Source organism: Cryptomeria japonica, chromosome 8 (genome assembly GCF_030272615.1).
Source record: "Cryptomeria japonica chromosome 8, Sugi_1.0, whole genome shotgun sequence".
Taxonomy (NCBI): Eukaryota; Viridiplantae; Streptophyta; class Pinopsida; order Cupressales; family Cupressaceae; genus Cryptomeria; species Cryptomeria japonica.
The window spans coordinates 608,781,598-608,794,046 of record NC_081412.1 but is presented as its reverse complement, the minus strand read 5'-3'; the positions used below and the strand labels follow the sequence as shown (position 1 = coordinate 608,794,046).

Here is a 12,449-nt window from a genome sequence, read left to right as displayed (position 1 = left end):
TATCATTCGGGGAATGATTGACCTCTTATTACCAAAAATGTCAATGAAATTGGCCTTTGCAGTCTTATATTTAGTTCCTTGAATTTACATCAGCATTCTTTCATTATTGCAATTAATTCTTTGTCATATTCAAGCAAAAAACAAAAAAAATCAGAAAACCTCCTAAAACACAAAAAAATCAGAAAATCAGAAACAAAAATCAGACTTGCTTCTGTAATGTCCCCTTCTCAGTGAGGAGAAGTTCAGTGAACCATTAGCCTATTCCGGAGACCCGTAGGCTAAATCATAGACATCTTGACAAACACCCAAAATATGCTCTTGAAAGGAATTAAACTTACAAGCCATCCAATTAAATAAGCAACAACTGGGTGAATGCATAAGCTAGGGGGGTTCCAAAGAATGCAAAGACCTCCACAAGCTCCAGCTGACTCCAATGCTAGCACTTTCCAACTCAACTAGGAATAGGAAATAAAAGCTAAAAGTTCATTGCGAGCAAGTTTGGACTCCTGAATGAAGACTGATTCTGGTTTGCGTAACAGCTGTTGGCATTTCAACAAATGCCTCTTATAAGGGGCATTAAAGCTCCTAATATTCCATAACAAAATCTTTATTCAGCTGATGAAGGAAACTTCCCTCTCCTTTGTGTAAGTTAGCCATCCATAGTTTAATGAGAACCTGCATTAATCTATGCCTTAATGTCCTGTAACCTTTGCTGCTCTGTCTTTCTACGTCTTTTCTTTTTAACTTTTTAACCATTTGACAGTCTTGCTTCAGAAGATTAAACTTCTACAGACCTCCAAGCCTTCCCAGATTACCTCAAAATCATCTTTGCCCAATTGCATCTCTCTATCTTACTCAAACAAATCTGCTCTATAGAGAGATCCCTCTCAGGTTCAAAATTTTCTGATTCCTTACCCATGACCTGCAAGGAAACTGCACACTCAGAAGGAATTAAGCCCTTATTATCTACCCCTCCAGGAGTCTGAAATTCTCCAATTACAGATACTTCCTTCCCCCAAGTTAAAGTAGAGACTAGTTTTAGGAGCAGCAATGCACTTGGCCTAGCTGCATGCATTGGGGGAGAACATATGCAGGCCCGCCCTCCACAAAAGCAGCAGCCTAAAGCTTTCAAGTTGTGGGGATTAACATCCTACGAATAGAACCACTGATGATGGCACAAGAAAGGAAATCCTTTTTACTTTCAAGACCGATTTCTCCTTCCTCACAAAACCTGGTTGAGGAGCTGGCAACAGTATAATAAACTGTGTGTCATACCTTTTCCAACAGAACTGAGCAAAGTGTCGTATGTTATGAGACAAATAGGTGTGTAAGGGGATGCCCTTGTAATCCAGTTCTTGATAGCCAAAGGAAGAGGACAACAAGATTTTTTTTGGAAGCGGTAAATCTAGATCTCTCCTTAATTTGATTCTAGTAAAGACAGCATGATCCATTGTAATAACCCCGATAATTTTTTTATTGATTTTAGTAGTAAGATTAACAGAACAAACACAGTAACCTGTTAAGGTTAGAGAAATAATTCAGAATAACTGAAAGGAACCCTTCCACCTTTTGTTCACCGAGAGCCCAATCTGGGAGGGTGAGAGCATATGGTGTTCCGGGGATCGTTAGCACCATAAACCAACTGAAAGTTGAATACAATAATGGGCGGCAAGCCAACCCCTTCTGCTTATCCAGCAGGTAAACAAGAAACTTGGCGGTAAACCAGCCAAGAGGACAACGCACCAAGACACAAATCACTCAACCGCAATGTTTCAGCGGGAGGACTGAATCACCTCAAAGCTCCACTCGACCGCTTATTCAGCGGGAGGACCATTACAAACATAAAATCACTCAACCGCTTACTTAGTGGGAGGACTGAACTTCATAATTGAATTACAGAGCAAATAGGTGGCTAAGCCAGCCTCTTCCACTTATGCAGTCCGCAAGCAACACCAGAAATGGTTAGTAGTACTACTACTTAACCCTACAATTTAGAAAGAGAAGATTAGAGATAATATCCAATGCAGATTACAGCAAGAAACAACTAACAAATTAACTCAAAACATGCTACTACTGCTGTACCAAAAATCTGAAGTCAAACAAGCATGACTAGTCTCAACCGGCAACACCAAAATGATCATAACTCACTCAAATGAAGTCGGAAACACACCAAATCAAATGCGAATAAAAGATATAACTTGGACGATGAAACATGAACACAAAACCTGCAATCTAGTCGCCTCAAAACATCAGCACGTATCCCAATGCACCCCTAGAATGGTACGGCCCAGCTGAAAGGTACGATTTGCAACTAAAAATCCAATTGTCCAAATCAGCGGCTATAAAATTGCAGACTATATCGCTTCCATGCCATGTTTTGATAGAGCCAATACCCTGAATGAAGGAATCACTTGGTCAAGAGGTATGAGCAAAATAAAGTTTCAACAACTCCGCGACCAGTAGCAAGAAAACACTCCAAAATCCACACAAAACACTCCACACTCAGTAAAACACTCTCTAACATGCACTGGAAATACAAGAAACACAGCTAGGTACCATCTCCCAAGTACGAAACTGAGGCTTAGCTAGGAAGCCACACTTCGAAGCTCAGATTTCAATAGCCAAACCAGCAGCATAACGATGCAATTTCATAAGATGCCCCAAATGAGAGCCCAAGGCTCTTATTTATAACACTTCTCTCTCCAAATTGAAATTCAACTTCACCGAAATTCCCCCCAAAACCAAATTACATTTCACTCCAACTCACCTCATGTGTTTGGTGTCCCCTTCTTAGGCAAGAAATTCGATATCTTTCCTTGGTGAAGACTTGCAACATAAAAATGAAGTTAGCACATGAAATATGTTTCCTTTTTGACGCCAATGACTTAGGAAAAAATAACAATTTAGACGACAGATAAATATTTCCCCTTAAGTCGCCCACCATACCAATAATCAGTAATAAACATAATTAAATATTACCTTAGGATAAGGAAATAATATTTAATTAAATAACTTATAACTCCAATACTGATCAACACCAAAATCAAGGACGAAGTTGTGCAATGAAGACCATTGGACTGTGCTGAATCAGGACCGTGTCCGAGACTACTAAAAATAGTAATGCTCAACACAACCACTTACTAAAAATAGTAAGTCAAGAAGTACTGCTCTGAAAATCATGATCTTTGCACCCAGAGAAAGAGCTTGGAAAGCCCAGTAGAATTGCATCATCCAAACAACCAAACCCTAACTAAAAATAGTAAGTTCTCACTTCACCAAAGAATCACATGCATGTTATGTACCCTGGAGTTTATGGAAAACCCAGAAGGAAACCATAAGCAGAACTAAAGAATTCCCTCCTGACAAACCCTAAAAAGCTCGTGCTGAACTCAACAGAAGTTGGAAACCCTAATTCTCCTTTCCAAATGGTCTACGGGTCTCCGGAATAGGCCAATGGACCACTGAATGCACATCATTGAGAAGGGGACATTACATCCATATCCAGAGAGGAAAAATCAACTTAAAGAACACCCCCAATCGTCTGCCAATACTAACTAGATAGGACAAATACCAAAGCTCTAAGGGAAGGCCATATGGCAAACCTATTTTTCAGAGAGACAAGTATAAGAAGAGTTGCATGCAAGATTCTGTTCCAGTGTTTCAAATTGATAAACAAGCCATTCAGATCATGAGGAGTCAATTCCTGGACCTTCTCTCTAACCAGGGGCGAAGAGAAATTTATGACAAAAGACCCTTTGGAGAGATAAGTGATCTTAAAGTTCTCTTGCCAAACATCCATAGCCTAGGACAGAACCTCTCTGACGATCTCTGCAACTGGCAGGATCTGACTCCTGCCAATGACGAGAGGGATATTCTCTCTTGATCTCAAACCATGATTCTAGACCCCTCCATGCCCAAGGCGAATGCTGTTTGCTGAAGTTACTGGACAATAAGGATGGTTGGACAGCATTTCACATTCCTGGAAAAACCTCTGCCAAAACTCATCGATCTTCTGTCAATAATTACATGATTTTCCTGTCCAAAAAAATTGAAAAGCCCTTAGCTTTCCCAGAATATAAAATGGCAACCTTTTGATGGAGACAACCTGCTTGGGTCCACCCTTAATGATCATCACTTTGGAAAAGTTCTGTTTGACAGCATGACTCTGAACAGAAGACCTGTTACATAGACGGGAGAAAGGTAGCCAGATGTATGCCTGCGTATCTTCATCTCACAGAAGTGGCTCAAGACTATATAATGGTTGTAAGTATTTTTATTTCAATATATATTTTCATTTATCTGGGAAAAAAATCTGGTTTGACATTTGTGGAGAGTAAAACTTAATTTCCTTTTGTTTTGATCTAAAATTTATACACTGATGAGTTTATCATTTTTTTTTCCTATGTAAGGGTTCTTTATCAGGTTTCTGTTAAGTTGCATTCCAAATTCACCTCATCTGTTCACGACTTTTGTGATAACCACTGGCAAATTTTCCCATTATATTAAATTTACGAAAATATTGGGAAAACTTTCTCTTTGTGTTTTTGTTTTTCTTCTGCTAAGCCTACTGGCAAGTTTTCAACTCTTCTTTTTGCCAAAGCCTCTTTGTTTTCTACTTGATTACTCTAATTTCTGTTGTTTGGGCTTTGGAGTAAGGGGGTGTACTATATTTTCTTATTTTTCTCTACAAAAGATCCATATTTTCTATGTGGTTTCAGAATCTTATCCACTTTGATACCATGATATTTGTGCAACACCTATACTTGGTACGTTACAATCACATGAACAAAGAAAAAGTTAAGACATATTAGTTGAGGGAGAGAGAAATTATAGTAACATCCATAGATGACCAAAAGTAGGTCAATGGGACTTGAGACTTGAGAGTACACTAGTTTACAATAAAAACTTCCAAGACTTGAGAGAATCCTAGAGAGGCCCACAAAGAAGAAGAACCAAAAATAAAGGAATATAAAATACAATACAGCTGTGGACCACCAACATGTGATGAAGAAACTTATACAAACAGCCAATTAGGGGGAACAAGAACCCCAAAGTGCATAAGTTGAGTACTAGAGAGATAGGAGATTCCTCAAGTATCACAAGCTGGGCTTGAAATGGAGAAATGGAGGAGTCATTGGTGTTATCATAGGTCAGTGTGAAAAGATCAATACTAGTGTTCATTGGGGAGTGCCTAAGGCCAGGGGGGCTGAGCTAAGGTTTCTAAGAGGAAGAAAGGTATTCCCTCTAGAAACACACTTAAAATCTGAGGCTGAAATAACTTAAGTTGTACTGGAGAAACTCAGAATATGTGTCTATCCCTATGTCTAGGGGGGTGGCCGAAGATGAATGGATCTATGTCAGACAGGAGCTGAATTAGTCTGTTGGGAAAAAGTAGAAACACATTGGTGGGGGAAACTGCTGGGTTATAAGTTGTGAGAACTGCAGTCTCATAGGTCTATTCATGTCTCTATACGAAGTCGCATTAGCCAAGGGCAGTTTAGAGCCATTCGTCTCTTGGAAGGGTTGGAAGAAGGAGGTGATCAATCTGCATGCCCTAGGATCCCTAGAGAACCCTATAAAGATCTACGTTGAAGGGTGATGACCTCCAATAGATAGAGGGTTAGGCATCGCTGGTCTAGATATCTACAGAAAGTAGAAATAATGTTGCCAAAGTCTTTGTAGAGGTAGTAGTATCTCCTCTAGATCTCATAGTAAAATGGGGTATTTGAAGCTGAAGTGCTCATTAGTCTCCACTGCATGGTGGTAGCAAAGTGGAAAATATGGCCTTGACAAAGAATATGATGATCTGTTTCAACTTGTGCTTGGTGGGAACACACCCTTAGTTGGCCAAGGGGAAACTGCAAACTGTGTGATGAATGACACTAGAGATAGCGAGGATGACATAAGATACTGTTCTTCACTTGTAAGAAGCACTCTACATAAAAAGAAAACTTCAAGCCAAGTGGCATAGGATGGGAGATTCGAGTGACTTGGATGTATTTTTTGTAAACGTCCCTTTACCAGCTCTAGTGATAGTCTCCTTCGAAGGAAGGAGCTGAGTACGAACATCCAAGGAATACATGAAAAGAGAGAGTTTATCAATAGAGAAGGCACTCATAATTTTAGAGGATGGAGTGACTGCTATGATAATTATCTGAAAAGGTATAAGCATCTTTGTTTAACACTCTTAGAAAATTTTGAAGCTTAGTTGCATGGCTTCTAGCATAAACACAGCAATGGGACTTGCTTCATATTTGATTTTTCCCTCGAATGCATCCTTATAAGTTTTTAATATTATTTCATACATAGAATATCACAATGAATCTTTTGGCCCTTTGGTGCAAGGAAAATAGGTCCTTGTGAATTTCTCAATCTCTGGATGCTCCTAGTTGACATCCTTCCTCATATGAATTTCAAGCTAGCTACATCTGTTCCAAATTCATCTGAGATATGTTGCAACTTAGATATCAAGGTTAGTGGATAACCTTTCGTTTTACTTTATCAGCAATCAGGTATTTCAAGTTACATCTCTACTAATCATAGTGTCAACTGCCCATTGAATCCCTTGTGAAGCCTACATTTGATTTATAGCCTCATTCATTTCTTTTAAATTTGATATTGCTGCTGTCAATGAGCTACAACTTTCAAATCATTGCTCATGTCTTCTACACTTTATCATATTACCTTTGAATGAAGATCTATTTTATGCTTTAGCATTTAGTCATTCCTTTTTTTGGCTTACAAATTGGCTATATTAGAATTCTCTTAAATTTTTATTTCCTCAAATAACCATATGTTTTTGTCATCTGTTGTTGAAGGTATTGATATCTTATTATCACCTGTTTACAAAAAGAAGGAACATTTTTCATTATTGTCTTTGAAATAGTATTACATCATCATTTCCTTATATTTATGTTTTCTAGCCTTTGTGAATGGTCATTTGCACACTCAAATTCAATGCCACAAGCTAGATGACTTTAGGAATCATTTTTTCTTTTGAAAATTGAGATATTTTCTATATCGAGAAAATTAATAAAAATGGAAAATTCCTTATGTTCGCTTCTTTCAAAGCTTTATTAGACTAGAAACATCCATGTTGCAATGAAATTGCCAATCGTCCTAGGTCTGCAAGTGCAAACCATCATAGGCCATCAGCCTTGACCACCATAATCTAATGACAAGGTTCCAACATCCTATTAATTATCCCCAAGGTTACATGTCAACTTGACATTGTACATGGCTGGGAAATAAATGACCTGTATTTGCAATTATTACAGAATTTGTTGGCAACACGTTGGTTTGGCAACATTATGGACTTTCTATGTCGATGTTTGCCATTGTTTTTGGATTGAAATGTGGTGGGATCCTAGCACCATTCAGGCAACATCAATAAGCCCAAGAAAACTTGATGTCCTGAATATTTTTAAAGAGTTATGCACCAGGAAAGATACACTGAGTTGCAATAACTACTTTGTATTAAGCATTAGATTGGTATAATGTCATGCCCCCGCCATGAAAAAGATATTAATGCTCAAGAAAATCGTCTTATTTATAAGACTTAATGATTTTCTTAAGGAAGCAATATACTAAGCCAATAATTATAAGACAAATGGAGAAAGCAGTGATCATGCAGCAATTAAATAAGGATAATAATGAACAGTAATGATCACTTAAGGGACAGCGACTAAAGAGCAGTAATATATTATAAGCTGCGATTCTATTATTTTAGGAGGAGCTACGATTAGTATAAAGGCAAAAGAAACAACATCCACATTATGCTAAACAGAGATTAAGGCAACTGAAGCAGTGATAATAAATAAACAAGGCAGTGGTTGGTTTTGGTTATGAAGAGGCATCATTAAGAAAGGTTATGACCATTCTTAAGGGTCAGCATCTTTCAAAGGTTGTCTCTCTTCATAGAGACATAAAGATATAAAATGTAGAAGAGCACATTGGGGGAGGGAAGGAAGGAAGATAAAGACAAGTCAATATTGAGGGAATAGATCTGCAATTCAGAATACAGCCATATTTGGATATAGTAAATATGGTGGTATGCATGAGAATATGTCTGATATGTATGCTTAGTGTATGCAATGTGGATAAATATTATCATATTTCAAGATATTAATAAACCTTGTAAATTTAATATGTTTTCTTAATTATTAAATAAGTTTATCTATTCTTTATTCCCACAAGCATCATATGGGAATGGAAGGAAATATGATAGGGAGAGGCAATAGACTGGTTCCCTCGAATTAAGTAGGCCACCACAAGGGATGGAATTATCAAAGAAGGATGTTCTTGTCGCTTGTGTGCCAAGAGGCAAGTTGTCTTAGTTGGATGCTGCACGCCCTTGGGCTTAATTGGGCTGAATAGTCTTCCTCAATTACCTGGGTTTCCTTGAATTAAGCAGGCCACCCCAAGGGATGCAATCATCAAGGACGGATGTTCCTCTTGCTTGTGGGCCAAGGGGCGAGTTGTCTTAGTTGGATGCTACGCGTTGTTGGGCTTAATTGGGCTGAATAGTAATTGGGCACCCTTTTGGCTTTCCTCTCCAAACCCTACCATGGTTGACTAAGGGAAATGGAACTATTGATACTTGATTTCTAAGGATCAACAAGCTATTGCATAGTTTATCTAAGCGGGTTAAGATGATTATTGATATATATATGCGTTATATTTGTTGTTGGAACCCTAAACCTAATAGAAATGATTGGTCTCATGAATTATATTTCAAATATTGTCTAACATGATTGCAGAAACCATGATTATCTTGATAACAACATTCTATTGGTAAAGATATAATTCTAGCTATATTACATTTCTTATTTTAATTGAATTTGTGATTTTAGGGCAAGATTCAGGATCATCCCAAAAGGGGACATTACATATAATAAGAGAATTCTTATTAAGAAGTAATTTGCAAGTATAAAAGCAAAGAGTGGAATTACATTTGGGAGTTGAGCTTGTATTTATGTACATAGTGTGGCAGATAAAAAAGTGAAGCTTCCTTGCCATTTTAGGAAGTTTGGCCATTTGATTGGTGCCGAACAGTGATTATGTCGATGTTGCTGGCAGGCAGGCATTGATTGCTGTTGATCTGCTGAGATACTAATCCACAAGGGCTAGTACAAGTTGATTCTTACGTGGAGTTGTACATTTTATAACATTGTCATTGTCAAAAATGTGCTGATTTGGCATAAGTGGGTTGCGGATTAGTGTAGAATTTTTTATGCTATTGTTGATTGTGAGCTAACTGTGCAAAAAGTTAAGAGCACATGTTTTTGATTTTTGTGGAGCTTTCTTATTCTGCAAAAAAATGAGCAATCAAGATTTGGGCATCCTTGGAGTTTCATTTCAAATCATCCACCCCTCTTGGAAAGCAATGGGCCTCCTTGTATCTATTTAGAGTTGTGGAGACTTAATCGGTTTTGATCCCTGGAGTCCCACTTATCTTGGGAGGGACAGTACCCAACCTCAGCAATGGGGCAACAGAGGAATAACTTTGTTGTAAGTTAGCTTGGGAGGGACATTGCCCAACCTTAGCAACGGGGAACAGAGGAATATCTTCATTGTCAGATTGTTTGAGGTAATCATCATCAAATAATCTGGTCTGCTTCGGCTGGCTTGCTGTATTCTTGATCAATACCCAAGAGGTTCAAGCTATGCTTCAGTATATTCCAACATGGGTGGACCATAAGACTTGAGATACATTGAAGATTACATAAAGTTCAAGATATGGTTGAAGGTTGAGTTGGAATTCATTTTCATTGAGTTGCTTGATGAAAGTATAAGGAAAGGAACAGTACGAAAGTATGAGTTTGTATTGTGGGCCATCAAATTTGCCTTTTGTATATGCGATCAAACCTTTTCTCCAATTTTTGAAGAAGTTGGTTTTATCATTATGTGTTTCTTCAGTATTTGTTTCTCTTCTGCCGCACTTGGTATTTTTCATGCCCATTCTTGGTTTGTAATTGTACATCTTCAAACATTCCCTGCTGTTGGCCATATAAATACACAAACAATGGGAAAGAACTTAGAATACTTGCTTATATGTAATGTCTCAGTATTTCCAGGATTTCTCCAGTTAATTATTAAATTGTCCTTGGCAATGAATTTGATCCAAGGTTACTGGATACTTCTGGATACCTTTGTTTCATATCTGTTGAAATACTGTATGATCCCGTGAACAGATCATAAGCTTCAGAGTTATGTGATTTTTTTATTTTATCTGGATACAATCATTTGTGAATAGGATTCAGGTCATATCCCTGGGATGTTGAAAGCTACTTTAATTCCAGGTACCATTTTGTGACAAATTATGCTGCAGTTTTGTGTTGCAATATAGATTTTAACCATGGAATAAATGTCTTCAATATTATATCTAGAAATTAGAAAAAATCGAAAAGCTATCCTCACTGGATTAATTTCTTACTATGGTTTTGACTAAGCTTGCATTATCTTCATGCAATGTTTAATACTTTACAGAGAGATACCGATATTTCTTCTTTATCACATTGCGAGATATTCTTGCAGCAAAGAAGATCCCCATGCAGTGTTTACAAATTCTGATCATATGGAAGGAGCTTTCCTGCTCAACACATTTCAAACAAATAATATTGCACTTAAAAATGGCATGTTTCTATTTGGCCTGCCTTCAGCTAACCTTTTTAATGAAGAGCGAACCTGTTATTGAGTACTAGTGAAGTTTATATAGACCACAGAGTTGCATCTGAACTCTTCAATATCTCATACTTGAATTATAACGTGCACTCTTGTTAACTTACATTTGATGCTTTGAGGTTCTTGTGAAGAGTATATAGTCTAATAAAAAAGTAGTCACTAAAACATTGTTTAAATTAGCATGTAAAGAAACCATTTTATCATGAGTTTGATACCTCCTTGGCTTCATTCTTGATTGTAGACAAAATGTTGCAAATAGTGCCCACATGGCCAAGGAAGTTGGCACAGAAAGCACTGACATGGTATGCTGCCTTTTTATGTTTATCATAGCGATAGATCTATCTGGAATATTATCCTCTTCTGTTTACTGAATCCTCGATAGCTGTTTATGGTTAATGAATCAATCTTTCTTTTTGGTTTATCATTGAGTATATGCCAGCAACGTTCTGGCTCAGGCCTTGATGATTTGTTCTTCAACTTCCATCTTTATTTGCAGGAAGTTCTAAATGCCATTGAAGATGAACTTACGAGTTACAAAGAGAATTTGAAAAGATTAAATCTTGAGGTATAACTTATTTAATTTTACAATGCTTGAATGTATTAAAAGATAACGAATATTTATAATTATGGTCTCTGTTTTCTTTGTTGTTGCCAAAGTCTATAGTGACAGAGTTCAAGAAAAATGATGAGCCTTATGATGTAATGGAACAAGATGGTGCAAAGGATTCTGGCCAGGATAGTGTTACTTCTCAAGGTAATGTTGCTTTACAATGTAATTCGGATATTTCAAATGGACTCCACAGCCAATCCCAGATGCCAGAAACTGTACGATCCACAGAGCAAGGTGGCAACACTCCTGGATGTTCACTGCCTTTGCTGACATCTGCAAACACTGACACTCTTCCACCTTCTATCAATCAAACATCGTCTTTGAATTCAATTCCCCCATCAAGATGGGTTTCTGTACCAGAATCAAATATTCCGACCTTGAATTTACCATGGCTTCAAAATCTGCCAGGAAACTCTTAGGCCATTGTATTTTCATGTGTTTTATGATTCAAATTTCAAAGTTGGGTTACAGAATATGGCAGTTTTTGTTGCATGTCATAGTATGTAATTATTTTTTCAACCCAACCTAATCTGATTGTATGGACAAAATGCAACTAATGATCGTTTCACTAACAATTTCCTTGTGCTTGTCCATTTTCAAATGCATTTTTTAATTGTGCAGTATGTGTGGGAAGAATACATTAATTGCTAATGCTGGATAATTTTGCTGTCAATTTGTTGTGGCTTTACTGGGGAAGATGCTTGGTTCACATAGTGCCCGCCAGAGTACAATTCTAGCTGTACACAAAGGCATATAGACAGAATCAGGCTTTGGTGGCCCAAACAATCTACTCATTTCAATTCGGTCCTGTACCATAATGATGTATCTATGGAAAAAATTCTGCACCCTGCCCTTCTTGTTCTCTTCGCTTCTCAACCCACTGCCCAAAATAAAAATTGACGCTCCGTGCATAGACTAATGTATATTAGCTTTAAGATCAACATTTAACCCTTGCTTAGCTCTCGTTTAACTTTGAAACTTTGTGGGATTTGATCCATGTGTTCCTACTGGTCTCAGGATTGCATGAGAAGTCACTACATTAATTGCCTTCTTCAACATGCATTTTTGGTGATAATAAGTAGTTATTATATTAGTAACTCATTTAGTACACAAGCACTCTTATCCATATCTTAGTAGGGTCGATGACAAACATATC

The 12,449-nt window shown here is 37.5% G+C and overlaps 1 protein-coding gene across 2 annotated transcripts in view; it reads left to right on the top strand.

The window, feature by feature from the left end:
* LOC131071759 (histone deacetylase 19) overlaps positions 1-11,868 on the top strand; it is a 62,192-nt gene extending 50,324 nt beyond the window's left edge. For both annotated transcript variants that reach the window (XM_058007710.2, XM_059209638.1), the window contains exons 7-9: positions 10,925-10,985; positions 11,180-11,248; positions 11,341-11,868. In XM_058007710.2, coding sequence (XP_057863693.2) covers positions 10,925-10,985; positions 11,180-11,248; positions 11,341-11,712 — 502 coding nt within the window. In that variant the 3' untranslated portion in view covers positions 11,713-11,868. The remainder of the gene's footprint in view (positions 1-10,924; positions 10,986-11,179; positions 11,249-11,340) is intronic.
* The last annotated feature ends 581 nt before the right edge of the window (positions 11,869-12,449 follow it).